Source organism: Halichoeres trimaculatus, unplaced genomic scaffold (genome assembly GCF_033239565.1).
Source record: "Halichoeres trimaculatus isolate MK-OKI-2021-1 unplaced genomic scaffold, fHalTri1.1 fHalTri1_scaffold_1, whole genome shotgun sequence".
Taxonomy (NCBI): Eukaryota; Metazoa; Chordata; class Actinopteri; order Labriformes; family Labridae; genus Halichoeres; species Halichoeres trimaculatus.
Genome location: NW_027437179.1, coordinates 1,305,761 through 1,331,683, shown reverse-complemented (window position 1 = coordinate 1,331,683; position 25,923 = coordinate 1,305,761). Strand labels below are relative to the sequence as shown.

The window sequence follows — 25,923 nt, the reverse complement described above, 5'->3', positions numbered from 1 at the left end:
CACGGTTAGGTCAAGTCACAAAAATGAGTGAGGTTTAGGGAAAATGTGGTTTTGGTTAAAAACCAAGAGCCTTGTTAAACTGTGAAACAAAAGCAGTGGGGAAGGAGTCAGAAATCATTACTGACATTCAGTTTTGATTGACTGAAGCTGAAGTTGTCTTACACACAGTCAGGCGGTGTGGTGATGGGTTTGGGGCACATCAGGGGCGCAGCTACCTACTTTCTGGGGGGTATGCAAACACATGACATATATATATATATATATATATATATATATATATATATATATATATATATATATATATATATATATATATATATATATGTCCTTTTTGATATCCCTGGACACATCAGTGGCAGTCAGAGCATATATGGTACAGGGCTGTAGCCAGGATTTTGGAATAGGTGAGGTCCATGATGCGTGCACTTTGTGCACGCCAAAAATTTTTCAATGTGTTTTTTACATTTTCATTTATCATTATTTTTTTTAGGCTACAAGTCACACAAGCTGTTTATTGTTTAAATATCTTTTAATGATATGAAATCAGCATTTTCCAAACAAAAAGGAATATTTAAAAAAACAAAAACAAATCAACTTTTTACACCAAAGGTTAGCTGGAACCCCAGAGTATTCTGTTTTAATCTCTTGGACATGTTTGCCCTGCTCTCTGTAACTTGTTTTCTGTGGAATGGGTATATTAAAATTAATATGAGCAGAAGAAAAAGCACGCGTCACGTGACTCGAGGTCCTCGAGTAGTCGCATCATCGTGACGCGTGCCTGGCCAGCTGATGAGCCAGCCGCTCAGCAAAAAAAAAAAGTGCTGGGTGCGCTCTCCGCTGTGGATAAAAGTAAATAAACTGGCTTTGATCAGATGATTTGACAGGCCAAAGTAGTGCTGAATTATCTAAAAAATTGTGGTCATCTAGGTATTGACGGACAGGGATGTGGTCTACAAAGTGCTAATAATAAAAACACTCCTGTTTTTGAATGGGGTTTGGCCTGCTGCTGAGCGCATCACAGGGAGCATTTACGTGCATCAGTTGATCAAACAGCTGTTCACCGCAACCCGCACACAGACACAAACAGAACACAAAGCCCATGGATGTTCACCGCAATTTACAACTTACAAGCACATTTCACTGAAAGGTTTCACGTTTTTATGAGTTAATGTTTTATTCAGTTGGGCATATTTGGCAAAAAAAAAAAAATACTCAGAAACAATACATGAGGTCCAGACCTCGCTGACCTCATACTTGGCTATGGCCATGTCCGTGTCAGTCTCTCGAGTAAACGACAAATTGAAGTGAAGAGGACATTAGTGCAAGTCCACAGGTATAGCTGGAATTTTTGTGTGTCTATGTTAAGGAGGTTTGTAAATGCAGCAGTCAAACCACATATAAGAAACTTTCTGAACAAAATAACCACAAGTTCCTTTATTTTCCTTGTCATGATCTGTTGTATTGTAAAGTTATATTAGTAGTAATAGTAATTAAATAGTAATTTTCTCGCGTCTAATCACGTCTGCACGTCTATCAGTGGGTATGTTCAGTACAGAACAGGACAGTACAGTGCAGTTTAGCTCATAGCAGCTTGAGCTAAACTTAATATCTACAAGCCTCTTCTTCACACACTGACAGAACTTATCAACTGTATTTTGACCATTTTGAAAAACTTTTTTTTTATTGTCGTTGAATCTTTTTCCTTTTCCCTCTTCCATTTTCTGTTCTGTGCCCCCGATAGCTTTCTACTCTGTCTGTCCATCTTTGACTGCCTACAAAAAGAAAACGCTCACACCTATTGTCCTGCCCCCCACACACGCACGCACGAATGGGGCGGATGGCAGGGGTTGAAGGAGCGGAGGGGTGCTTATCAGTGATGTGCTGACGTGTCTCTGCAAAGCTATAGAGATCTCTATATTTCTTATCTCTCTCTTATTCTTACTATCTCTATAGCTCTGTGCCTCTGTTATCGAATCGTTCACACAAACAGCTGTTAAATACAGAAGATGCAAACTCAAAATAATCTCTCCCCCATCACTTTGGCGCCCCCTCTAGCTCGGCGCCCCTATGCATCACATATAGTGCATACCTACTTTTTGCGCCACTGGGGCAGATTGCAGGGCAGAGAGGTGAGAAGTTTGAGGGAGCAGTACCAGGGAATGCAGAAAGAGGTAAATGTTTGTTAGCCCTCAGGCAACACATTTAGTAAGACATTTACATACAAATAAAGAGAATTACAGGTGTGTTTCTATGAGTTTCAGCTCCTGCACCAGGTATTAAAGGGGAAATGGCACAAAAGGTGAGAAAAAGAATAACCAGGAATTTGTTTTTGTAAAATGAGCTGTGGGTTTCAAGACTAACAGGACTAAAAGTTTGCAATCAGTCTGCTGATTGTACACTCTCATTCCACAGTCAGACCATGGCTGGAAGAAAAGACTTGCGGTATTTCTCAGTGAGACATTGTGGGTGGAGAAGCCCATTGATTCAAGAGTTTCGTGCAAAGAGTGAGACATGTTGTCCATCAGAGACAACACTGGCCATCAATCTTTTGTCAGCAACCATCTCTAGAGGGTCCAGAGGGTCCAGAGGGCAGCCTAGGACTGAGCTGGCCTTCTCCATCAGTTCACTAAGTCGCTTCCTATCAGCAGCAGAGATGCTGCTGCTCCAGCAGACAAATCAAAGAAGATGACTGATGCCACCACAGAGTCAAAGAAGAGACTTCAGAAGAGCCCTCTCCACATAGAAAGACCTGAGTCTCCTGAGGAGAACCAGTCCACTTTGTCCCTTCTTGTAAAGAGTGTTGGACTGATTGGACCAGTCCAGTTTATTGTTAATGTGAACTCCCAGGCACTCTCAAGGTTGTACTATCCCACTGGATAGTGTTCTGGCTGTTCTCTGGTGTGGGAAGAGGGAGCTTGTTTCTACAGAAGGCCACCACCAGCTCCTTGGTTTTCCCTGTGTTGAGCTGAAGGTGATTCCTCTGGCACTACTAAGTCCTGGGCCAGATCTCTGTCCCTGTTGGTAATGAGGTCTACAATGTCAGAGTGGACAGGGAGCTCTGCAGGTGGAAGCTCAATGTGTGATGAAGTCTGCAGTGTAGAGGGTAATCAGGAACAGAACCACAACCGTTCTCTGGGGGGGCCCTGTACTCAAGACAACCATGTTGGACTGACACCTCTGAGCCCTCACATTCCATGGACAGTTTGTGAGATAGTCCAGAATCCAGGCATGCTCCAACCTGTCCCTCACACTCGAAAAAGGCACTTGGCAGGTCTTTGAATTGACTTAAATAAAACGAGTTCATGTAACACAATAAGATCCTTACATGATGATTTAATCAAGTTGATATAACATGTAAAAGAACATAAATAAATAACTCTTTGGATCAACTCAATTAAATTGTTTGGATTAATGTATTTATTGGATGTTCATCCAATAAATATATGTATCCACACCTCAAACTTAGCTCATCCATGAAATAGAACAAAAATGAATTCAAACCAGCGTGATTGATTCTAAATTTAGGCAAGCTAAAGACCACCCCGAGCTTAATAACACATAAACAACAAAAACAAAAACAAAACAAAAAAAACAACCTGGTAGAAGTAGTGTATTCAATTTTTTATGTTCAGGTTTCCAAAGTATTTTTCTGTATCAAATCAATTTGAAATTCAGGGTTGCTACCTTAGTGTAATATTTTGATCGACCTTTGTTCCCAACTGCTCCTTTACATTTTGAGAAAATAGTTTCAGCAAATTGATTTTTGTGCTTTTTGCAACCATGAGTGAGGAGGACAAACAGTTGTGGGTCATTTTGGACTGAAATATGACCACTGTGAGCAAAGGTCCGTTTCACAACAGATTGAATTGTCATCTGGGAGGTCTAAAAAACACATTCAGACAGGGTGTATTTTTTAAAATGGCAGGGGAAATTTTTTTGAGTCCAAAATCCAAAATTGCTGTAGTGGAAATGATCTTTTTAAAGGCTCGACCTGCAGCGATGAACAATACATGTTTTCAGACCTTATTTTTGTTAAGAAATACATATTTCATGGTTACATAATGATTTGACCTAATTTTAACCTTCAAATTCAAGATAGCTGCCACTTTGGTGTTTTCTAGGGGTTTTTGCCATTTTGGGGGCATGTTTTTTACAGAGTCTCTATAAGGTTAAAATGGAAGCTCTGCTCATGATAAATTGAATAATATACAGTTAAAGTTCACAGAAATAAAATCTGAAGTCAATAAAGTAGATGTTTATGTGTAAACAACACTTGTTGATAACCCATTTCCCGTTAAAAAAGACTATGCGGCTTTGACTTTTCAGGTCTAAATGTTTTTTGCTATTTTAAATTCTTTTGCAAGTTCAGACAAATGGAAATGAAATACAGTGGATATGAGACCCTGCTGAACATTTAGATAATATATTCGGGGGCACAGGCTAACTATGCTTCACTTGACTCGGGCTGTTTGTGTACCATGTGGCATGGACTGGCTGTTTTTATGTATCACCTGGCACAGAATGGCTGTCTTTGTGTATCCCGTGGCATGGAAAGGCTGTCTTTGCTTCCTGGGGAATAGACTGGTCGTGTGTGCTTCATGTCACAGAAAGCTGATCTGTCCTGGAGAACTCTGTGCCATGCGGGGGCTATGGCATGTTCAGATGCTCTGTGCTCCACAATTTGGAGGACGGTGTCAGCCATGCATCATCAGGGTCTTATATCCACTGTGTTCTCTCCTCAGGGTTTCAAAATGCCATCACAAACAAAAATTACAGTTCATCTTGTGTAGAGCACAGACAGCAGGTCCATGCAATGTGAAACACAGACAGCTGTTTGGTGCCATATGAAGCACAGACAGCATGTTTCTGCACATCATCTCAATGTACAGCAGGGTTTCATACTTACTGCACTGCCTCCTCACTCATGGTTCCACAAAAACATGTAAAGGAGCAGTTTTTTTAATTTATGGTTACAGAGAATGTTAGAATTACTGTCCTTTAGTAAAAATGCTAAACAGGTTTTTTCTTCTGTTTTTATGTGATCAATCTCAGGGTGGTTTTAAGCTTGCTTGAATTTATAGTTATTCACACTGATTTGAGTTGGACAAACGTAAATCAATTTCACTCAGTGAGTACAATAATTTCAACTTGACTTAATTTGTCATATTGCAGGGATGAACTAAGTTTGAGTATTTATTGGATCAATTAAATTGAGTCCATCAAATGAGTCATTTTTTGAGTGCAGGAGCAAAGGCTGGGTGGAGTTAAAGACTCTGAAGGGATCAGATTCTCACAGTGGCCCCAGAGGTTTCCAGATGAGAGAGGGCACCCTGAGGCAGGTGACGTCATAGAAATGTGGATCAGGTAGATGTGATTATTGTGGGCAATAGGGTTAGGGTGCTCCATCAAATAGCGTTTCATTTCAAAGAGCAACCCTGTTCACTGGAGACTGTCTGATGTTTCTCTCTCCGCTGTTGTAAACTGGACATCCACTGATACGTCCAACTGAAGGTCTCCAGTTTCACTCCAGGGTCACTCTTTAAACTGGAACACCCAGAGCTGACAGAGACACATTCACACTATCAAGTTTAGAGAAGACCATTGGTTAAGAGGTACTAAACCAAGTCCATCACAGCTGGGGTTGTCTTAGTGTGGATGGAGGGGAGAGGAATAACAACACTGAGGCTGCTCTACTAATCAGGGATGTTCAGCTCCTCCTAAAGGCTTCTAGAAAGTACTACCCTCAATCTGGAGAGTCTAGTTCCTGCAGTAGAAACAGGTAGAACTCCTCAAAAGGTTCCTTGTATTTGGGGAAAGTTCCTGCAGTTGAAAAACTCTAAAAGTTCCTGATTACTCCTCTGAGGAAAAGAAACTTTGATTTTCCCACACATAAAGAGACTTCAACTATCTGTAGAGAGGTATTCTGGGATCTGTAGGAGGCAGTTACACAGCTCCATGCTGTAACTCCTGGAATGTGTCATATTAAAATCAGAGTTTGTAACAGGAGGCTGTGTGTTCAAGGGAGGACACAATCCAAACTGTTTGTAGCACAAATCTGTCAGTATGGGAGCGGCGGCTGTAACTCCTGACTCCCTCCCTCCCTCCTGTTGGAGGAGCTGTAAAAAAGAGACGTAAAGATTAATAACCCCACCATCATTCTTTCTGCAGAGCGAACTTTACTTCACGGTATCTCTGCAGCTGAACCAGCAGAGCGTGCTGCTGAAAATAGAGCCGGCCCACAGTTAGATCAACAAGCTACGAGCCAAATGAATGAAACCTGATGAAGGAGTAGCTGCGGCTTCACGAGAGGAATGTGGGACACTGACATCGGGCTGGATGTCCAGTTTATGCTCGCTTTTCTGCCTCTGGAGACAGAGCAGAGGGACAGAGGGGCTCTGTGGGAAATCACTGCTGTTTTTTATACATGGAAGGTAGTGCAAACTGTTTGATGTTTAAGATTTTTGGTGAACTTACAACTTTTTGTCCTTCAACAGTTTCTGTTGAGGTATAGCTGAAGCGAGTCAGACAGGAGCCTCCATCACTCCGCTCTGTTTGACCGTATAAGGTGACACTCTGACACCCTGAGTGATGTCACACTGCCGTCAGGATGGACAGCGTGGTCACATTTAGGGCTGAAACACCAGAACAGCCTCTGTTTCTGATCACCTCAACATGTTGACCTGCTCATGAACGAGGAAACGTCATTCACAGAGAGGGTGAGTGATAGGAAGTCAGTAACTGGGTTTACATGGAGCCTTACATTGAGCTTAGGATTGGGTTAGAAGTCCAAACCAAGTAGAAATGCTTCATATCAATCAAAATCAACAGGCCAAAACTGGAAGAAATTTCACTCAGTTGCAGAGGAGTGGAATAATCCTTTTCCCAAATCGCCTGCATGGGGCCTAAAAAACAGCTGGGAAGTCTGTTTTTGTCACCCTAATCTTTAACAAGATTCTGTAGTGAAACACAGTACATCAAACAGCTGCTGAGAAGTGTAATTAAGCGTCCTTTGTAATTAAAGGACATACATTGATGCGAACCCTTCCCTCAAAGAAGTTCAAGCACCTTCTGTAAAAACTTCATTAATGTTGTATAGAGGGATTATCAGTCTACGTCACCATAAAGATGCGCACATCTTGACCGCAGAAGCATTTAGCTCCATTCATTCAGACGATTAGCGTTTTTAAACACTAAACTCCACCTATTAGAAGCATCAAAATGTGTAGTTTTTCTGTGGACAGCTGTCAAAAACAATACTACACAACAGAGGCAACTTCTGTCAAGTTTCGACCGTTACAGTCGCAACCAGTGTTTTTGGCATCAATAGCGGCCATGCTAACTAGTGACTTTCAGCCGACGGCAGCCGTGATTAACAGCCGAGAGTCACCAGTTAACAGGGTCACACTTGACACTGTTACACCAGCGATGACTGCGTGTGTGTATTTAAATGTGTATTCTTTATCCAACCTCAGTTAACCAGGTGTGACTGCAAACAAGCAATAATAACTGCTAATACTCAAAACACAGATTTGACTTTGCTTATTTAAAGAAAAAGTTGGTTTGGGGCTGAGGTTCTGACCAAACATGGACTCAATATGGACAGTGAATAATGAGTGAACCTATAAATTATGATTAACAGAAATGTTTTTTTTCACCAAAGTAAAATTAGGGAATATTATGAAACAATGTTTACATCCTGGTCTGTCAGTCTGATAAGTGTCCATAGATAATGCAGTCATGAGCATCGAGTGAGAGTTGTGTTTCCTCTCTGGGTACACGCAAGGTTTCTCTGCTAAAAACGCCTGTCCACCTAATATCTGTCCACTTACTGATCTCTTCTGTCCACTCACTGCTATTTCACAAACCTGGGAGCATTTTGTCATCCATCAAAGTTGATGATATTAGGTTAAAAATGTGTTTTTTGTTGGTTAACTTCCCCATGTCAGTTGACAAACCATTATACTCCGCAGTGCTTCTGCACCCAAGTTGGGTGTACATCTGCCGTTGTTGATGAACAAATAATCCCTCTATTCTATACCACAGTTTGAATAAGCTCAAGTATTGGGTTAGGATTATCCGTTAATAACAGACAATTGTTATATTATTATATTTTTTATCATCTTGTTTTAATACCATTCCTCGGTTGGCACTATGCACATGAATGCCTTGAATTCACTTTAATTCAGTTAAAGTCTATGTTTATGTCACTTTCAAGTGTATGTTTTTTATTCAAATAAATTTAATTATTCTGCTTATAAAGGCCTCCTCCTTGACCACGTATCTTTGTATTAAAGAAAAACATACTACTTGGTAACTTTTCATTGTGCTACTAAAAATATTTTTGTGCTACTAGATTTTTCAACTTGGTAGCACCCATGCTACTTGGGAAAATGCTTAGCCTCAAGCCCTGGACTTAGTGACTTTTCAGACGCCTCTGGTGACTTTTTATTCATTTATTTATACTTTTTTGTTAAAAAAAAAAGTGACTTGCGACAAATCTAGCAACTTCTATGGAGTTTGGAGACTCTGATGTTACTGCACTATTGATCTCTCACTATCTGGCAGCGGGTGCTGAGCCCCCCGTCCCAAATCGCTGAGAGGCAGAGAAATCCTCCTCACTCACAGCAGTCTTTCCCAGCTCACACATCCTGTGTGTGTGTCTCTTTTGGGTCACTTTGGCTGGTCCCAAGCCCGGGAAATGGAGGAGGGTTTATATTTTGATTTTGAATTAAAAAAAAAATGTTAGGATGTTATTCCTCTCTCCTACAGCGTCTGTGACAATATACGCAAATGACTATTATGCAAATCAGGCAATGGCATCACTTAGCGACTTTTAACTTCTGGCACAGCCAAGAGTGACTATATTTGAAAGGTGGTCAGATCAATCAAAACATTGATACTACAGATACCAATGTTGGTGTTGATATCAAATGATACCAGCGTAAAAAGATTGATAGTCTAGTTCAGAGGCGGGCGGATTGATCTAAATATCGATAATATCGATAATATTGATACCAACGTTGGTGTTGATATCAACACTGTATTCACCTGGAATCGGATCAATACCAGAGTTCCCAGTATTGCCATTCGCCCACCTCCACTGTATTTTACAGAGGAGTTGGCAACACTAGCTGCAGACTTTCATCCACAGCTTTGTGATAGTGTTAAACCAACCAGAAATACTGTGACGATGGCCCTATATTTTGATAATTATGTGATGTTTTCATGGCTCTGCCCATGTCATGGCTGTTCTAATTGCTGTGAATGCAGTAATGCATTCACAGCATATGTTCTTCTGTGACAAAAAAATTTATTGCTGTGAATGCAGTAATGCATTCACAGCATATGTTCTTCTGTGACAAAAAAATTTATTGCTGTGAATGCAATAATGCATTCACAGCATATGTTCTTCTGTGACAAAAAAATTTATTCTTCTTCTTCTTCTTCTTCTTCTTCCGCCCGCTTTTTTGGACCGCTAAAACTTCTGCAAACTTCAACCGATTTTCACCGTTCAAACTTCAAAACGTGTGTTTCAGTGGGGACAAGGGGGCTATGACTCTTCAGAAACTTTTCACAAATACTCTCCGAGATATTCAACGTTTTACGAAATTTCGGTCCCATAGAGATGAATGCGGAATTTTCAAAATTTCCTCCCTTCAGGACATTTTTTCAGCCTTCTTCAAACCCTTCTCATTCAGTCATAAATTCGGCTACAAACTCCATTCAAACTTCAAAATATTCAGCTATCTTTTGGCTTAATTCAGTGGGTTTCCATAGTTTCCTAGCATTCATAGTTTCTTCACAATGACCCTTCAAAGGTCATGATGCATTTCAGCTCTTCAAGCCATTTAACATTGGTGTGTATTGGACGGAATGTTTCAGCTCAGAGTGGGAGATTCAAACGACAGAGCAGGGAGAGGGGGAAACAAGACCTGAGAAACTTCTGGGTAAACTGCTCTCTTGGCCACATTTTTTGAGCTATCAACACAAATAAGCCCTCAGCATGTAAGTAGTCTTGTCCTGCTTCTGACAAAGTGGTTTTTAAAGCAAAAGGATGGAGCCCTTTTTCACAAAATGATCAACTGTCGGGCAAAGTCAGCTTCGACACCCATGTACTCCAATGTTAATTCCTGAGGGGTTTTCTCAGAGATCAGTCAAATTTCCCTCATCTATCTATCGCTGTCATGGGCCTATTTCTGCATCTTTAGACATGAAATTAACACAGACAGCTTCCTCAGGGTCTAAGGATTCCTACGGTGTGATTATTTTTCTTATCGGCCCTTTGGTTTTGTCACAGTTGTAGGCAGTTTGACACCCTGATTTCAGTGAAATGTGTTGGAAATCAACAGACTCCACCAGCTCTCTGATGGCAGTTGGTAAACAATGATCACCATGGCAACATCTGGCTTCAGATGAGCCTCAGCTAAAAGGCTTACATGATTAAAAACTTACACACAGGACACACGGAATTTCATTTTAACAGCGTTTCAGAGATGAGACTTGCATTTTCCCTCAGTCAGGTCATTATTTCCATAACTGTTCTTTAAAATTTAATTCATTGCTTCAAATTTTTAAAAGGTGCAGCCATTTCAACTTTAAATTCATTTATCCATTAAACTGATTCATCCATTAGTTTCCTTTCATCCAAGAGTTCATGGCAGGTTAATTTAGCATTCTGCATTAGCAGTTGAGTGCCAGCTTTTCATGAATTATTTCAACCATTTTCAGACATAAATTCAGTCATTCATGTTTAGCATTCTGCTTTTGCAGTTGAGCACAAGCTTTTCAAGACTTAATTCAAATGATTTCAGACATAACTTTAGCCATTCTTGTTCAGAATTTTGCTTTAGCAGTTCAGCGCAAGCATTTTAAGACTTCATTCAGCCACTTTCAGACAAACCTTCAGTCATTAATGTTCAGCATTCTGCATTAGCAGTTGAGCGCAAGCTTTTCAAGACTTTTTCTACCATTTTCAGACATATTTTCAGTCATTCAGGTTCCGCTTTTGTTGCATTAGCAGTTCAGCGCAAGCTGCTTCAGCATTCTGCATTCACAGCGCAATTTCTTCAGAAATTGCTTTTCTAGTTGCTGTGAATGCAGCAATGCATTCACAGTATATGTTCTTCTGTGACAAAAAAATTTATTCTTCTTCTTCTTCTTCTTCTTCTTCTTCATTCTTCCGCCCGCTTTTTTGGACCGCTAAAACTCAGGCAAACTTTAACCGATTTTCACCGTTCAAACTTCAAAACGTGTGTTTCAGTGGGGACAAGGGGGCTATGACTTTTCAGAAACTTTTCACGAATAATTTCCGAGATATACGACGATTTACGAAATTTTGGTCACATAGAGATGAATGGGGAATTTTCAAAATTTTCTCCCTTCAGGACATTTTCTCAGCCTGCTTCAAACCCTCCTCATTCAGTCATACATTCAGCTACAAACTCCATTCAAACTTCAAAATATTCAGCTATCTTTTGGCTTCATTCAGTGGGTTTCAAATGTTTCCTAGCATTCATAGTTTCTTCACAATGACCCTTCAAAGGTCATGATGCATTTCAGCTCTTCGAGCCGTTTAACATTGGTGTGTATTGGACGGAATGTTTTGGCTCAGAGTGGGAGATTCAAACGACAGAGCACGGAGAGGGGGAAACAAGACCTGAGAAACTTCTGGGTAAACTGCTCTCTTAGCCACATTTTTTGAGCTATCAACACAAATAAGCCCTCAGCATGTAAGTAGTCTTGTCCTGCTTCTGACAAAGTGGTTTTTAAAGCAAAAGGATGGAGCACTTTTTCACAAAATGGCCAACTGTCATGAGAAGTTAAAAAAAATCCCCATATACCTCCATGTTAATTCCTGAGGGGTTTTCTCAGAGATCAGTAAATTTTCCCTCATCTATCTATCGCTCTCGTGGGTTTGTTTCTTGACCTCCATGCATAAAATTTAGATCAACAGCTTCCTCTGGGTCTCAGGATTCCTACGGTGTGTTCATTTTTATTCTAGCCCTCACGGTTTTGGCAAGGTGACAGGAGATTCGGACTCTTGCTTTGCCACAAAATCTTCATAAAATTACTGTAACAAGGGCAAAGTTGTGCACCTGCACCTGCTGCCCTTGACGAGCTGGTCACCGTGGTAACCTTTCATCTCATGCAGCTGTTTTTAGTAACTCATCAAAACATCCAGGAACAAAGACAAGCATGTGTCTGTTAATTTATCATTGATCACCAATGTAAAATCTGGCTTCAGATAAGCCTCAGCAGACAGGTTTACATGATTGAACACACACACACACACACACACACACACACACACACACACACACACACACACACACACACACACACACACACACACACACAGGGCAGAAAGTATCACACTTTAACAGCATTTGACTTTCATTTCCCTGAGTCAGCTCCTTATTTTCCCAGATTTTTTTCTTTAAATTTAAATTCCTTCCTTTAATTCCTGAATTGATTCAGCCAGTCAAACTTTTAAATCCAATTTTAGATTACACTGATTCATGCTTCATCATCATTGTTTTTGTCAGAATTGCAAGCACCTTTACACCCTGATTTCAAAGGGAATGTGTTGGGAATCAACAGACTCCACCAGCTCTCTGATGGCAGTTGGTAAACAATGATCACCATGGCAACATCTGGCTTCAGATGGGCCTCAGCCTACAGGCTTACATGGTTAAAAAACTCACACACAGGACACACAGGATTACATTTTAACAGGGTTTAAGAACGCCGACTTACATTTACCCTCAGTCAGGTCATTATTTCCATCAATGTTCTTTAAAATTTGATACATTCCTTTAATTTTTGAATAGACGCAACAATTTCAACTTTGAATTCCTTCATCCATTCCATTTATTCGACCATTTATTTCCTTTCATCCAAGAGTTCATGGCAGGCTAATTCAGCATTCTGCATTAGCATTTCAGTGCAAGCTTCCAGGAGTTCTTAAAACAATTTTCAGACATATCCTCATTCATTCATGTTCAGCATTCTGCATTAGCAGTTGAGCGCAAGCTTTTACAGGAGTTTTTAAAACAATTTTCAGACATATCCTCAGTCATTCATGATCAGCATTCTACATCAGCAGTTGAGCACAAGCTTTTCAAGACTTCATTCAACCATTTTAAGACAAATCTTCAGTCATTCATGTTCAGCGTTCTGCATTAGCATTTCAGTGCAAGCCTTGCATGACTTCATTCAACCATTTTCAGACACATCTTCAGTCATTCATGTTCAGCTTCTGCTTTAGCATTTCAGCGCGAGTTAATTAAGACTTCATTCAGCCATTTTCAGACATATCTTCAGTCATTCATGTTCAGCATTTTGCATTAGCAGTTCAGCGCAAGCTGCTTCAGCATTCTGCATTCACAGCGCAATTTCTTCAGAAATTGCTTTTCTAGTTCTTCTTCTTCTTCTTCTTCTTCTTCCGCCCGCTTTTTTGGACCGCTAAAACTTCTGCAAACTTCAACCGATTTTCACCGTTCAAACTTCAAAACGTGTGTTTCAGTGGGGACAAGGGGGCTATGACTCTTCAGAAACTTTTCACAAATACTCTCCGAGATATTCAACGTTTTACGAAATTTCGGTCCCATAGAGATGAATGCGGAATTTTCAAAATTTCCTCCCTTCAGGAAATTATTTCAGCCTGCTTCACACCCTTCTCATTCAGTCATACATTCAGCTACAAACTCCATTCAAACTTCAAAATATTCAGCTATCTTTTGGCTCCATTTAGTGGGTTTCAAATGTTTCCTAGCATTCATAGTTACTTCACAATGACCCTTCAAAGGTCATGAAGATTTTCAACTCTCTGAGCCATTTAACATTGGTGTGTATTGGACGGAATGTTTTAGCTCAGAGTGGGAGATTCAAACGACAGAGCACGGAGAGGGGGAAACAAGACCTGAGAAACTTCTGGGTAAACTGCTCTCTTGGCCACATTTTTTGAGCTATCAACACAAATAAGCCCTCAGCATGTAAGTAGTCTTGTCCTGCTTCTGACAAAGTTGTTTTTAAAGCAAAAGGATGGAGCCCTTTTTCACAAAATGACCAACTGTCGGGCAAAGTCAGCTCCCGCACCCATGTACTCCAATGTTAATTCCTGAGGGGTTTTCTCAGAGATCAGTAAAATTACTCTCATCTATATATCGCTGTCATGGGCCTATTTCTGCATCTTTAGACATGAAATTAACACAGACAGCTTCCTCTGGGTCTCAGGATTCCTACGGTGTGATCATTTTTCTGATCGGCCCTTTGGTTTTGTCACAGTTGTAGGCAGTTTGACACCCTGATTTCAGTGGAAATGTGTTGGGAATCAACAGACTCCACCAGCTCTCTGATGGCAGTTGGTAAACAATGATCACCATGGCAACATCTGGCTTCAGATGAGCCTCAGCTAAAAGGCTGACATGATTAAAAACTTACACACAGGACACACAGAATTTCATTTTAACAACGTTTCAGAGATGAGACTTGCATTTTCCCTCAGTCAGGTCATTATTTCCATAACTGTTCTTTAAAATTTAATTAATTGCTTCAAATTTTGAAAAGATGCAGCCATTTCAACTTTAAATTCCTTTATCCATTTAACTGATTCATCCATTAGTTTCCTTTCATCCAAGAGTTCATGGCAGGCTAATTCAGCATTCTGCATTAGCAGTTGAGTGCCAGCTTTTCATGAATTATTTCAACCATTTTCAGACATAAATTCAGTCATTCATGTTTAGCATTCTGCTTTTGCAGTTGAGCACAAGCTTTTCAAGACTTAATTCAAATGATTTCAGACATAACTTTAGCCATTCTTGTTCAGAATTTTGCTTTAGCAGTTCAGCGCAAGCATTTTAAGACTTCATTCAGCCACTTTCAGACAAACCTTCAGTCATTAATGTTCAGCATTCTGCATTAGCAGTTGAGCGCAAGCTTTTCAAGACTTTTTCAACCATTTTCAGACATATCTTCAGTCATTCAGGTTCAGCTTTTGTTGCATTAGCAGTTCAGCGCAAGCTGCTTCAGCATTCTGCATTCACAGCGCAATTTCTTCAGAAATTGCTTTTCTAGTTAAATGTTGTAGCCCATGTAAACGCCAGACCTGAAAAGATCACTTCACATGCCGACCTGTCTGAACCCAGCTACTGATTGCTGCACCGTCACTCTGGTAGTCGCATAAACGTAACCTTTACTACATGCAGCGTGTGTTTGCAGATTTTAATGGTTAGGAATGAATTTGAAAGCCTTAGTTTTGAAGTATATTTCAGGGTGCAGCAGAATTACAGTAATGGGTTAAGTTAAAGCATCCTGAGTTGTGTGTTTAGCATCTGAAAATGTTCCTCATTTTATAGCAGCAGAAACTGCAAAACAAGAAATAAAGCATACACCATCCCTTTGACTCCCATTGAATGGAGAGTTGACTGCACGGAGGTCAAAGATATGAACCTTTGAATCTTTTACTTTGTCTTATTTGTTGAGTTATAGGTTGATCTGTTGTAGAAAGAGGAGGAGGAGGAGAGGTGGTATGTTTGAGGATCAACTTATTTTAGTGTACATAAATACAGCTCTGACTCCCTACACATGCCCACATCTGTCCGATCTGCGCTGATGCTGTGCAGAGGAAGCACTGACTGTAAAATATGTGTGAAAAATGTGAGATTAAAATGTCCCATAATCCCCCACAGCTGCTGATCCACAGACAGTACATGAAGAGTGATGCTCCACTCTGTCTTAATAAACAGAGACCATGGCTCGTAATGACTCTGCATGTTTCGACCACGGAGCAGCGTCTAAGCTCAGCTCAGTGTGAAAAATAGAGAAAATATTGTGAGTCTAAACACTGGCTCGTAGAAACAGCTGAGGACATGTTTCCATCATCTCTAACTAGCTGCCCTGGTTCACATATGCTCAGTGTTTGGTTGTGAAACAGCTGATAAGGCTCTTTCTGGTCTTTTTTTACTCTTACATGTAGGCCGAAGCTGGGAGGAGTCAGGGTCTTTTCTGAGCCCGAACCTCAACAACAGGCAACAGCTGGTTCATGAGAGCTGTAATATTCTAAAAAGTAAAGACACAACAGGAAATTACACCCAGACATGTTGGTCAAGCTTCAGGATGGATAAAAACCAAACCCAAATAAATCAGATAAAATGATATTTCTAAATCATTACTTCAGAAACTAAAGATCACTCCCTCACTGCTCTGGAAGCTGAAGAAAGTTCTGAATGACAAGCACCAGGAACTTTTTTTCCATGAACTAAATGTTCCTGTAGCACAATTAATGTTTGCATTTCTCTGGAGGCCTGGGGCCTGTACTACAAAGCTGGATTAGCTCTTCGAGAGACAGCTTCCAGGATAAGTTTCGGGTTTTCCGTACTTCGAATGTGGATCTCTTTTTATCCAGACACGTTGCCCCGGTAACTGATGCTGAACGCCAAACCTGGTCTGGAGCAGGTTAACTTCCAGGGTAAGAGCTCACGGGGTGTGACAGACCGCCCGATGACCAATCGGTTCTCGGGCGGGCATAAAAGACCTCCGCTCGGTCACCAATTTGCTCAGCTGGAGTGAAGTCCTCTGGCGTGGGACCGTCCCCTGACTTTTTGGCCAAACATTTTTTCTTATGGGCTGTGAACAAACAATATCTTACTGATCATCATAACTGAGACATTGTCAGGGAAAAGTAGAAATGTGTGCAAATGGAATCTTTCATACTGACCACTTTGAAGGATGTTTTTATATTGATTTTTATTTGTTGTAAAGTGGACTCTTTTTTTAATTATGAGGTTGGATATGATGCTGATCACACACACACTGACTGACAACATGAATGAATAAGGACCTAACTGGCCGTGTCGTCACATGATGAGAAAGGTCTATTAATATCAGCATTTTGGAAATTTACGCATTCACAGAGTCTGCGATTTTTTGCAAGCAATTCGTCCGGCTTCTCGCAGCCACAGTCGTGTTGCTCCTGGCCTGGATAATACTGTGGTACTCCTCGTATTTTTGCAGGATTATTTGCTGCTCCTCCGCCGTAAAGTAGGCTGCTCTCTTCTCCATTGTGGAAAATGCTCTGGGGCTGCTAACCACGCCCATTTTATGTGTGCGAGCACAGATCCCAGCCGGATTCACTTATTGAGTTGATAACGAGCTTCGTAGTACAGCAGATCTGGATGACAGAGATCCAGTGAAGTCCCGCCAGTTGTCGCAGTTATCCTGGATGACTTAATCCATCTTCGCAGTACAGGCCCCTGATGTCATGGTTTGGTTTGTGGTTTGTGTTTTTCTAGGTTTTCTTGTGTTTTTGTCTTCTTGTGTTTCTTTGTAATTCTGTTCTTGTCCTGTGTCATTGATTACTCTTCAGTGTATAAATTCTCTGTGTTTCGTTGGTTCTCTGTCAGTTCATTGTTTACTGTCTGCTGGTGCCTGTGTTTTGTGTGTCCCTCGTACCTTTTGGATTTTCCTCTAGTGAGTTTTCCAGTGTTTTTGGATTGTTTCTTTTGTTTAAGTTTTTTGGGTTTACTTTGATTTTTGAGTTTAGTTAAATACAGTTTTATTTTATCTGCATGTGGGTCCACCTCCTCATTTGTTCTACCTGGGATTTCTTGACACCTGAAGTCCCATGGGGTCTGTGCAAAGTTGTAGAAATAAAAGAAACAGCACTATGGAGCCCCAGGTGGCCGAGCATTCTAGGGGTCTGATGTACTAAGATTCCAAATAATGAGTGCTAAATTGCATGTGCTTTTAGTGGCCGTGTTGCAGGTGATCTACAACGATTCAGAGCTTAGTTGATAACAGGAGCAAACCGCCCTTTTTAATGAGGTTTTAGTGCGCCCTAGCGGCTGTCACCATGGAGAGTTTGAGTTTTTCGGTTTGGGACAGTCTTCAAAATGGCAACTGGGAAAGTACTTCCTGTAACGTGGAGGAGATGGGACAGAGAAGGCACGAAATTAACGCATTGAGATGCAGCCATTGTCACAGCAGTTAGCCTGTTAGCATGGAGGAGACTGTACCTGTGCTGGTTTTTACCATCCCCTGCCCCCCAAAGATCCTAGACATCCAAAAAGTATAACCCCCCCCCCAGGCAGGGCCATTTTAAAGGGTGGATCAAATACCCAGCTAACTTTAGACTCTAGTTCCTGGTTGAAAAGCACCTTTACTCAGACAAGCAGCCAGCTAGAGACCTGAAATTTTTGGGGTTTTAAATATGGAACCAGGTCCTTTGTAAAACCAGGTTCCACTCCACATCCTGTCTCCAGTGTCTGAGGGCTGGATGTAAAACCTGTGGTCTACCTGTTCTTGTCTCGTAGCCGGCTGAGCTCAGACGTCTGCAGCAGCAGCTCCTTCTCCAGTTTGTTGGTGGACAGAGAGTTCTCCAGCACCTGGATCTCAATGCGAGATGTCTGGTTCAGCACCTGGTGTGAAAAGCAGTGTGAGCCCCAGTCTGCCAGAGGGTGAACGTCAGTAAACTGCGAGCTCCGTACCTTCGCCTCCACCACGTTGAGTTTGCGCGTCTGCTCAGCTGTGTGAGTGAGGAGGTTGGTCCCGATCTCAAGCATGGCGGCCGTTTGGTTGTGGACGATGTGTGGAGGAATGTGAGAGATGCCTGGCTTCATGCTCCTCTGGATGACGCTCTCCAGCTGTGGATGCAGCAGAGAGTGAAGACAGGAGTTAAAAAAAAACAGACAGACAGGACATGGACAGATGAGACAGAGTGGCTGTGAGGGGACAGATTTGCCTCAAACAAATCACCAAAAACATTCCTGGTTCATCATGCTTATTTTTGATCTTATTCAGACTTTATTTTTCTACCAAGGAAAAAACACATTTTGGTTACCATTTGGTGGTGATGTGTTTATAAGATCTGTTTGGAATTTGTTTTTGTATTTTGTTTTTTTGTTGTTTATTATGATATTTTTTTTTCTCTTTGTTTTTCAACAATCTGCTGCTATGCACCACTGCAACCTTTATTGTTTGGAAAACAAAGCCAACAGTGCTGACACAAGTGAAAACCCTTAAAACAGCCACTGGAGGGCAATCTAAAAGTGAGTCATCACCGTCTCTACACCCTCCCTGGCATCACCCCCTGACAGAACAGTCACTACAAGCCAAACTCAAAAAGCAGGCTGAAGAATACCAGGATCTACTTCATGAGCACTCTGCCACCCAGAAACAGCTTTCTCCCAGGAAAACCACCAAAGTCCTGGAGACCACATTGACTGCTGCCAGGAACACTGAATGCCAGAGGCCATGGAACAGCCTTGGCAGCCTGACTACCGGAGGGAGGGAGGCATCACCCCTGATGATTGCCCTGCTACTGGCCATGACTAACCCTGAGACGTCTGGAAAGCCCTTAACCACTTGCACGTCAGAAATTGGTGTTGGAAGCTGGCAACATCCAACTCATGTACATGTGGAGAGTCCTAAACCATGGAGCACATCATGAGCTGATAACTGGAGTTGCCCTGGACCAGACAAGTGCGGCTGCGCTCACCTGCTCCAGCCACTGCAGGGACATGAAGATGGCCGAACAATTAGAGAAAGAACAAAACAAGTCAACTGACTTAACTCATAACCAATGCTAAAAAGTGGGAGGAGCATGGTCTGAAACCCCCGGACAACAATAAATTCTCAACCAAAGCATCACAAAGGAAACCTGACCACACGTCACATTAACCCAACCTACAGACAGTTGATTTCAGGATGCTCCCTCTGCCTGTTGACACTGTGGTAAAAACATCAGAATAGAACAGGACACACTAGAATGCAAAGGGAGCAGACCTCCCATCACTCCTGATTTGGGCGTAGTCTCCCACTTTTTTTTTTTTTATCCCTGTCTCCTGGCATAGTCCTGACTTTTAATGTCTTTCAGTATGGTCCTGTCATCTCTATTTTTTTCACATACAGATTTTGATTGAACCTCCAGTGCCAGCTGCAGCCATTCACAGTGGCGCAGCCAGCCGTAAACCTTTACGCACTGTGGGTACATATTTTTTTACCAACATAAATATACTGTTTATATTTATTTTTATATTTAGGGGTGTCGGTGGCGCAGTTGGAGAATGTGCTTGGTCACTGATTGGAAGGTTGCAGGTTCAAGCCCAGCCCTGGGCTTGTAGTGCAGCATAACTTGTTAGTGTTTTTTTTTTTGTTTGTTTTTTTTTGTGGCGCCAAAATTAAAGATACAGTAGTGTGATTAATCCTTGTATGGTTCGTGGCGTCAGGAGAGATTTTATGACTCAAAAATAAGTAAACGAAAACAGCTGAACATTTTAGAGGCTTTCGCTGTAAAAAAGCAACCACACAGCGCTGGAGCCAAGTCCGCCGGAATTAGCATGGCTAATTTCTGTGATGCCGTGGAAGACAGCAGCCGTCTCTGTCAGCATGAAGTCCAGGAGAAATGTCAGGCTAACGGTACCACTTTCAGCGAGCCCAGCCCAGAAGACGCAGTCAGTGTGTGCATGCAGCAGCAAACACCGGTATGTGCCGCCTTACCTTCTCAAGATGATGACATTTTCTGTAAACAGGCTGATGAGCTAAAAAAGGCATCTGACTCCATTAAACTTAAAGCCCTACAGTCCCCATTCAAGCCTCAAAGATGATGTGCAGCACCAGTTAAGGACATTTGTGGCAAGAAACGTAGAATCCCGGAGGAATTTTTTGATGAGAACATTTATCCAACACTGTGGTACAGCAAAACTGCAGATGGCATTTTTTGTGTTGCTTGCATGATATTTTCATCAGGAGATATGACTTTGAGAACAAAGGCCCTTTGTGACTGGAGCAATGCAATAAAAAATTGTCACAAGACACCTTGCAACACCAGCACATACGAGTGCACAGCGGGCTGCCGAATTCATTTAAGTTGCTCTGGGAAAGAGCCAGTCCATTTTTTGCAAGTTAGATCGGGCACATCAGCAGATGGTTGAACCCGATAAGCATGGATTAAAAGCAGTAATCGATTTGGTAATCGTAAGTGGATGGCAAAATATACCTTTTCGGGGCCATACAGATGAGCGCAGCAATTTTCAGGAGCTTCTGAAATGTCATGCTGAGGGAGATGACATGCTTAAACAGTTTATTGGTAACGCACCAGCCAATGCAAAATACAACAGGCACCAAGTTCAGAATGAGCTGATCGAAATATGTGGAAAACAGATTTTAAACAAAATAATCAGCAAATGCAAGGAAGCTAAGTGGTTTTCTCTTTTGGCTGATGAGACTGCTGATGTCAGCAACACAGAGCAAGTGGCACTTGTTGTGTGGTATGTGGATTTCTCCTCCAGCTTTTCAGTAGGAGAAGATTTTCTGGGTTTTTTTCCCACCGCAGACACTTCAGGCAAGACCTTAGCTCATAGTTTGTTGAGCAGATTGGGAGATCTGGATTTAGACCCTGCTCATATCGTTGGACAGGGATATGATGGAGCTGGGAACGTGAGGGGAAAAGTAAGAGGCGTGCAGGCGCGCATCAGAGAGCAGTGCCCCGCTGCAGTGTACGTTTACTGCAGAAACCATGCACTGAACCTCGCAATCATCCATTCAACAAAAATCCCTACCATCCGAAACACCCTAAACACCGTGCAAGAAATAGTGGCCTTTATCACTGCCTCTCCAAAACGCCTGGAGTGCTCTCTGAACAACAGCCGCAACAAACACCTACAAAAATTTTCTGCTGGTCACAGTACGACGTGTGTCTGTCCTCTGTCATAGAAAATTATGACAGTGTTAACAACCTTGGTTGAGCTGAAAATGGATGGAGACACAAAGTGCAGCTCTGCTGCGTCCTCCCTTATTCGAGCCATGGAGTCGTTTGAACTGATTGTGTGTTTAATAATTACGCAAGGGTTGCTTCACCTACTGACACCTCTGAGCAATGGCTTACAGAGCCCCAACTGTGAATTGCCACTGGCCGCTCAAATGGCACAGGGTGTTGTGACCGTGTTTTAGAAAAAACGAGAGGATTTGACCTACGATGAGATGTGGGAGAAAGCCTGCGCTCTGGCTGCCAGCATTGACGTCACACCATCGCTGCTGCGCACGGCGAAAGTACAGGCTCAAAGGTCAAACACACCTGCTTCTAACCCCAAAGAGTACTGGAAACGAAGTGCTTTTTTACCCTTTATTGATCACCTGACCACAGAAGTGAGAGACAGAGTATGCCTTGCGCTGCCACGACTTAAAGCCCAATACCTTATGCCTGACAGGTTGGCACAGCTGACAGACAGTTTATGGCGTGACATAAAGGAGGAGTATGGCTTTTATGCCCAGTGTTGACACTGCAGATGTTGAGCTTCAACTTTGGGAACAACAGAATATGAGTTATTATGACATTTGCCAGGTATTGAGACTTTCATGTGACTTCTGCCCAAACATAAGCACCGTGCTGAAGGTTTTCCTAACCATGCCTGTATCCACTGCAAGTGCTGAACGCTCATTCAGCAGCTTACGCCGGCTGAAATCTTATCTAAGGAGTACGATGACAGACAAGCATCTGAGTAGACTGGCACTGATGAACATCCACAAGGATATTGACATCGACACGGAGGCGGTCATTCGAGAGTTTGACGCAACAGGGAGATGGCGGCTCAACTTCTTTTAGGTAGGACAGCTGTTTACCTTTTATCATCTTCTGGAATTTTTGCATATATTGGCAGATTTAATCTTGTTAAAGCTGAACCAGTTTTCTTCCACTCCATCTGCTCTTCTCTTTGCTCTAAGACTGTTATTTGTCTGTTGTAATGCTTAAAAGTTATAGTTATAACAATCTCAATCTACAACAATCTCTTTTGTAATACTTTCGAGCTGTATATTTTTGAAGAGACATTTTTCCGGCTGCTTTTGGTTAATTTGGGTTTTTGTGTGGTTTCTCTCTCTCTCCCTCGCACGTTGAGCAGTGCGCTCTTCTGCGTGTGTGACACTCAAGCGCATGAATGTGCGTACATTAAGCTGTCATTCTGGCGGCGCCCCTGGCCATTCAGACTGTAGTCTGTGAGTTCAGAGAAACATCCTTTCTATCTAAGGGCGTATTCAGACCTGGACTGTTTGGTCCACTTTAAACGGACCAGGGTTCGTTTCCCACGCTCGTGCGGACTTTCCATGCAGGTGTGAATAGACGCAAACGAACCCTGGTGCAGACAAAACAACCGGACCAAGACCCACTTTTTGAGGTGGTCTTGGTCCACTTCCAAATGAACTCTGGTGCCGGGATACATGCGCCTTTTGGGCCTATAAAGCCACCGTAACCTAACCGTCTTTGGTTCATCCCTGATCCTCCGTCTTCTGTTTAGCCACGCTGTTGCTAGCATGTTGTAGGTCAGGACACACAGAGCATAGCGTAGGGTGACCAAGCGTCCTCTTTTGCCCGGACATGTCCACTTTTTACGTCCTGTCCGGGGTGTCCGGGCGGGTTTAATAAATTCACGAAAATGTCCGGTGTTCACTGATTTTCATAGGACCATTACGCACGTCCGTAAATCGACCGGCGCTTGCAAACAATACTATCATGCGCATCACTTCCCGAGAGGCTGCCTTGTGGGCAGGTCTGCTCTGCGCGTGCACACACACGCATAGAGAGTGAGAAGATCAGAGAGAAGGCGAGAGAGAGAGAGACATAGACGGAGAGCGGAGAAGACGGGGCTGTTTAGACAGCGGAGCTGTATTGCACGGAAGATGCCTAAGCGTAAGTGCAGCTTCACAGGTGAACTGCAAAAAAAAAATTCCGACATACCGTCCCGGTCGGGACAAGTGGGAGGCGGAGTGAACCGTGTGCAAAGCTGGCACATATGTCTCAGTGTCTGATTAAGGTGCTGGAGATCTCAAAGCTCACATGGACACCGAAAAACATGACATGACAGGGCATGTTTGGCATTTCATACTGTAAAACACCACAACAGCTACAGGTCCATGGATTGCACCAGTGCCTTGCTAAAAAAAGACATTTCCTGACTCTGACGTTGCTAAATAGTTTAGGAGTGCTGGCACCAATGCCCGGTACCTGGCAATCGGTAACGGTACTCAACGGTACAAATTTTCGGTACTTTTTTTGTAGTTATGTGGTAAAAAATTTCACTTTCTTTAACAATATCATATATATATTTTTCAATTTAACATATATATCCTTCAGTATATACCCTTGCAATGCTGTGTTCATGTCCATCATGGAAAATCGACTATTCTTTCACTTCCTCACAGTCACAAGGATGTGTTCAGGTACCCAAACGTGGTACCTTTTGATTTTACATGAATCGGTACTCGGTACTTTTGACAGAATTCGGTCGGTACCTTTAGAAGTACCTGATTCGGTACCCATCTCTAGGTGTAATAGCCCCCCATTCTGTTGAAGTCACTCATGAAGCAATCAATAAAATCCAGTACTGTGGTGTTTCCACAGACGGGAGTGACCACGGGGCAGTGAAAATATTAAGAATATAAGAAGCCTGTCTGAATTTGTGCCTCGAGGCCAGTGCCGGTGTCCTCTTTTTTGGAAATCAAAATATGGTCACCCTAGCATAGCGCCTCCTTGCTGCGATCATTCGTCTTCTCTGTTCCTGAACTGTAAACAGTGTTGTTAAGCTGCTTTGAAGGAGCTGCTCTTGAAACTGAAAATGATTCATCAGCTCTAATAAGAGCACAAACTCACATGTTTACCTCCATTTCCAGGTCTGTACTCTGTGTGCCGCCCTTTGTCAGTGCTGTCCAATGAGAGCACTGATCGTCACACACCTGGATGTGTTTACAGAATATAGTCCACTTGATAAAAGGACAATCTGAATACGAACCGCACAAAACGAAAAAAAAAAAAAGTCTGCTTTTGGTCCGGACCAAACAAGTGGACCAAAGGACTTTTCTGGTCTGAATACAGCCTTAGATGTAGAGAAGCAAAGGAAGGACTGAGCATTTCAAGTAACCCTTTGTTGTGATCCCTAAATAAAGACTGGCTGATGGATTAACTGCAGCACTCTGTTCATTAATATTCATTAATATTGATTATTTTCACACAGATGAGTCTAATCCTGAAAAGTTAGAGTTTTGGGAATACTTTGATCTTAAGTTCATCAGATCACACATATCAGAGGTCAGGTATATAAAGAACCAGGTCCCTCCATCTCTGGGAATATCAACTGATGCCAGCTCGCACTGCCACTCTGTGAACTTTGAGCCCTGATAAATAAACACTCCGTGTCTTCATCCCCCAGACTCCATATCTTCAGGATATCAGTGCCACTGAAACGCACAGGGAGTTGATAAATATACTGCTGGACCAACAAACACACTGACCCCAGAGGGAGCAGCAGCTCGCGGAGGAGCTGTTTGATGAAAGGAGGGGGTCCAGATCGCAGATCCCAGATCCCAGATCCCAGGGGAGTCTGCTGAGGATGACTGCTGCCTTGAACACAGCTCTGGTTAATCACTAGAGCTTTCCTAAAGTGTGAACCAGTCTTAACATTATTCAAAGCTCCTGTGAGGGACTTCCAGGTTGGATGTGGTGCCCCTGTGGTCAAAGCTGACCATGTGCTGATTTTAACTGTGAAGTGAATCATTATTGTAAATTTTGCTGTGATATAACAAAACAAACAAACAAAAACAAATACAAAAACATAGTGTTTCTTCTCCTTCAGCTGTGTTTACATATATATATATATATATATATATATATATATATATATATATATATATATATATATATATATATATATATATTAGGGCTGGGCAACGATTAAAACTTTTAATTGTAATTAATCGCATTGTGAAGTGCCATAACATCTGTCATGCAAACACGAAATCAGTACTTGTTATACAGTAATAGTTAAATCACATATTTAGTGCAAATCAAATTTACAAAATGTAAATACAAAATTAAAGCTTATTGCCACTGTCAGGGCATTAAAGTGATACTCAGGGATGGAACAAGTTGGGTCCTAT

General features: G+C 42.0%; 1 protein-coding gene across 1 annotated transcript in view; it reads right to left on the bottom strand.

Annotated features, from left to right (window-relative positions):
• The window catches only part of angpt4 (angiopoietin 4), an 82,663-nt gene that overhangs the window by 9,157 nt on the left and 47,583 nt on the right, over window positions 1–25,923 (bottom strand). The window contains exons 2-3 of the mRNA XM_074680134.1: window positions 18,486–18,641; window positions 18,295–18,416 (exon numbers count right to left, since the gene is read on the bottom strand). Of these exons, the coding sequence (XP_074536235.1) occupies window positions 18,295–18,416; window positions 18,486–18,641 (278 nt within the window). The remainder of the gene's footprint in view (window positions 1–18,294; window positions 18,417–18,485; window positions 18,642–25,923) is intronic.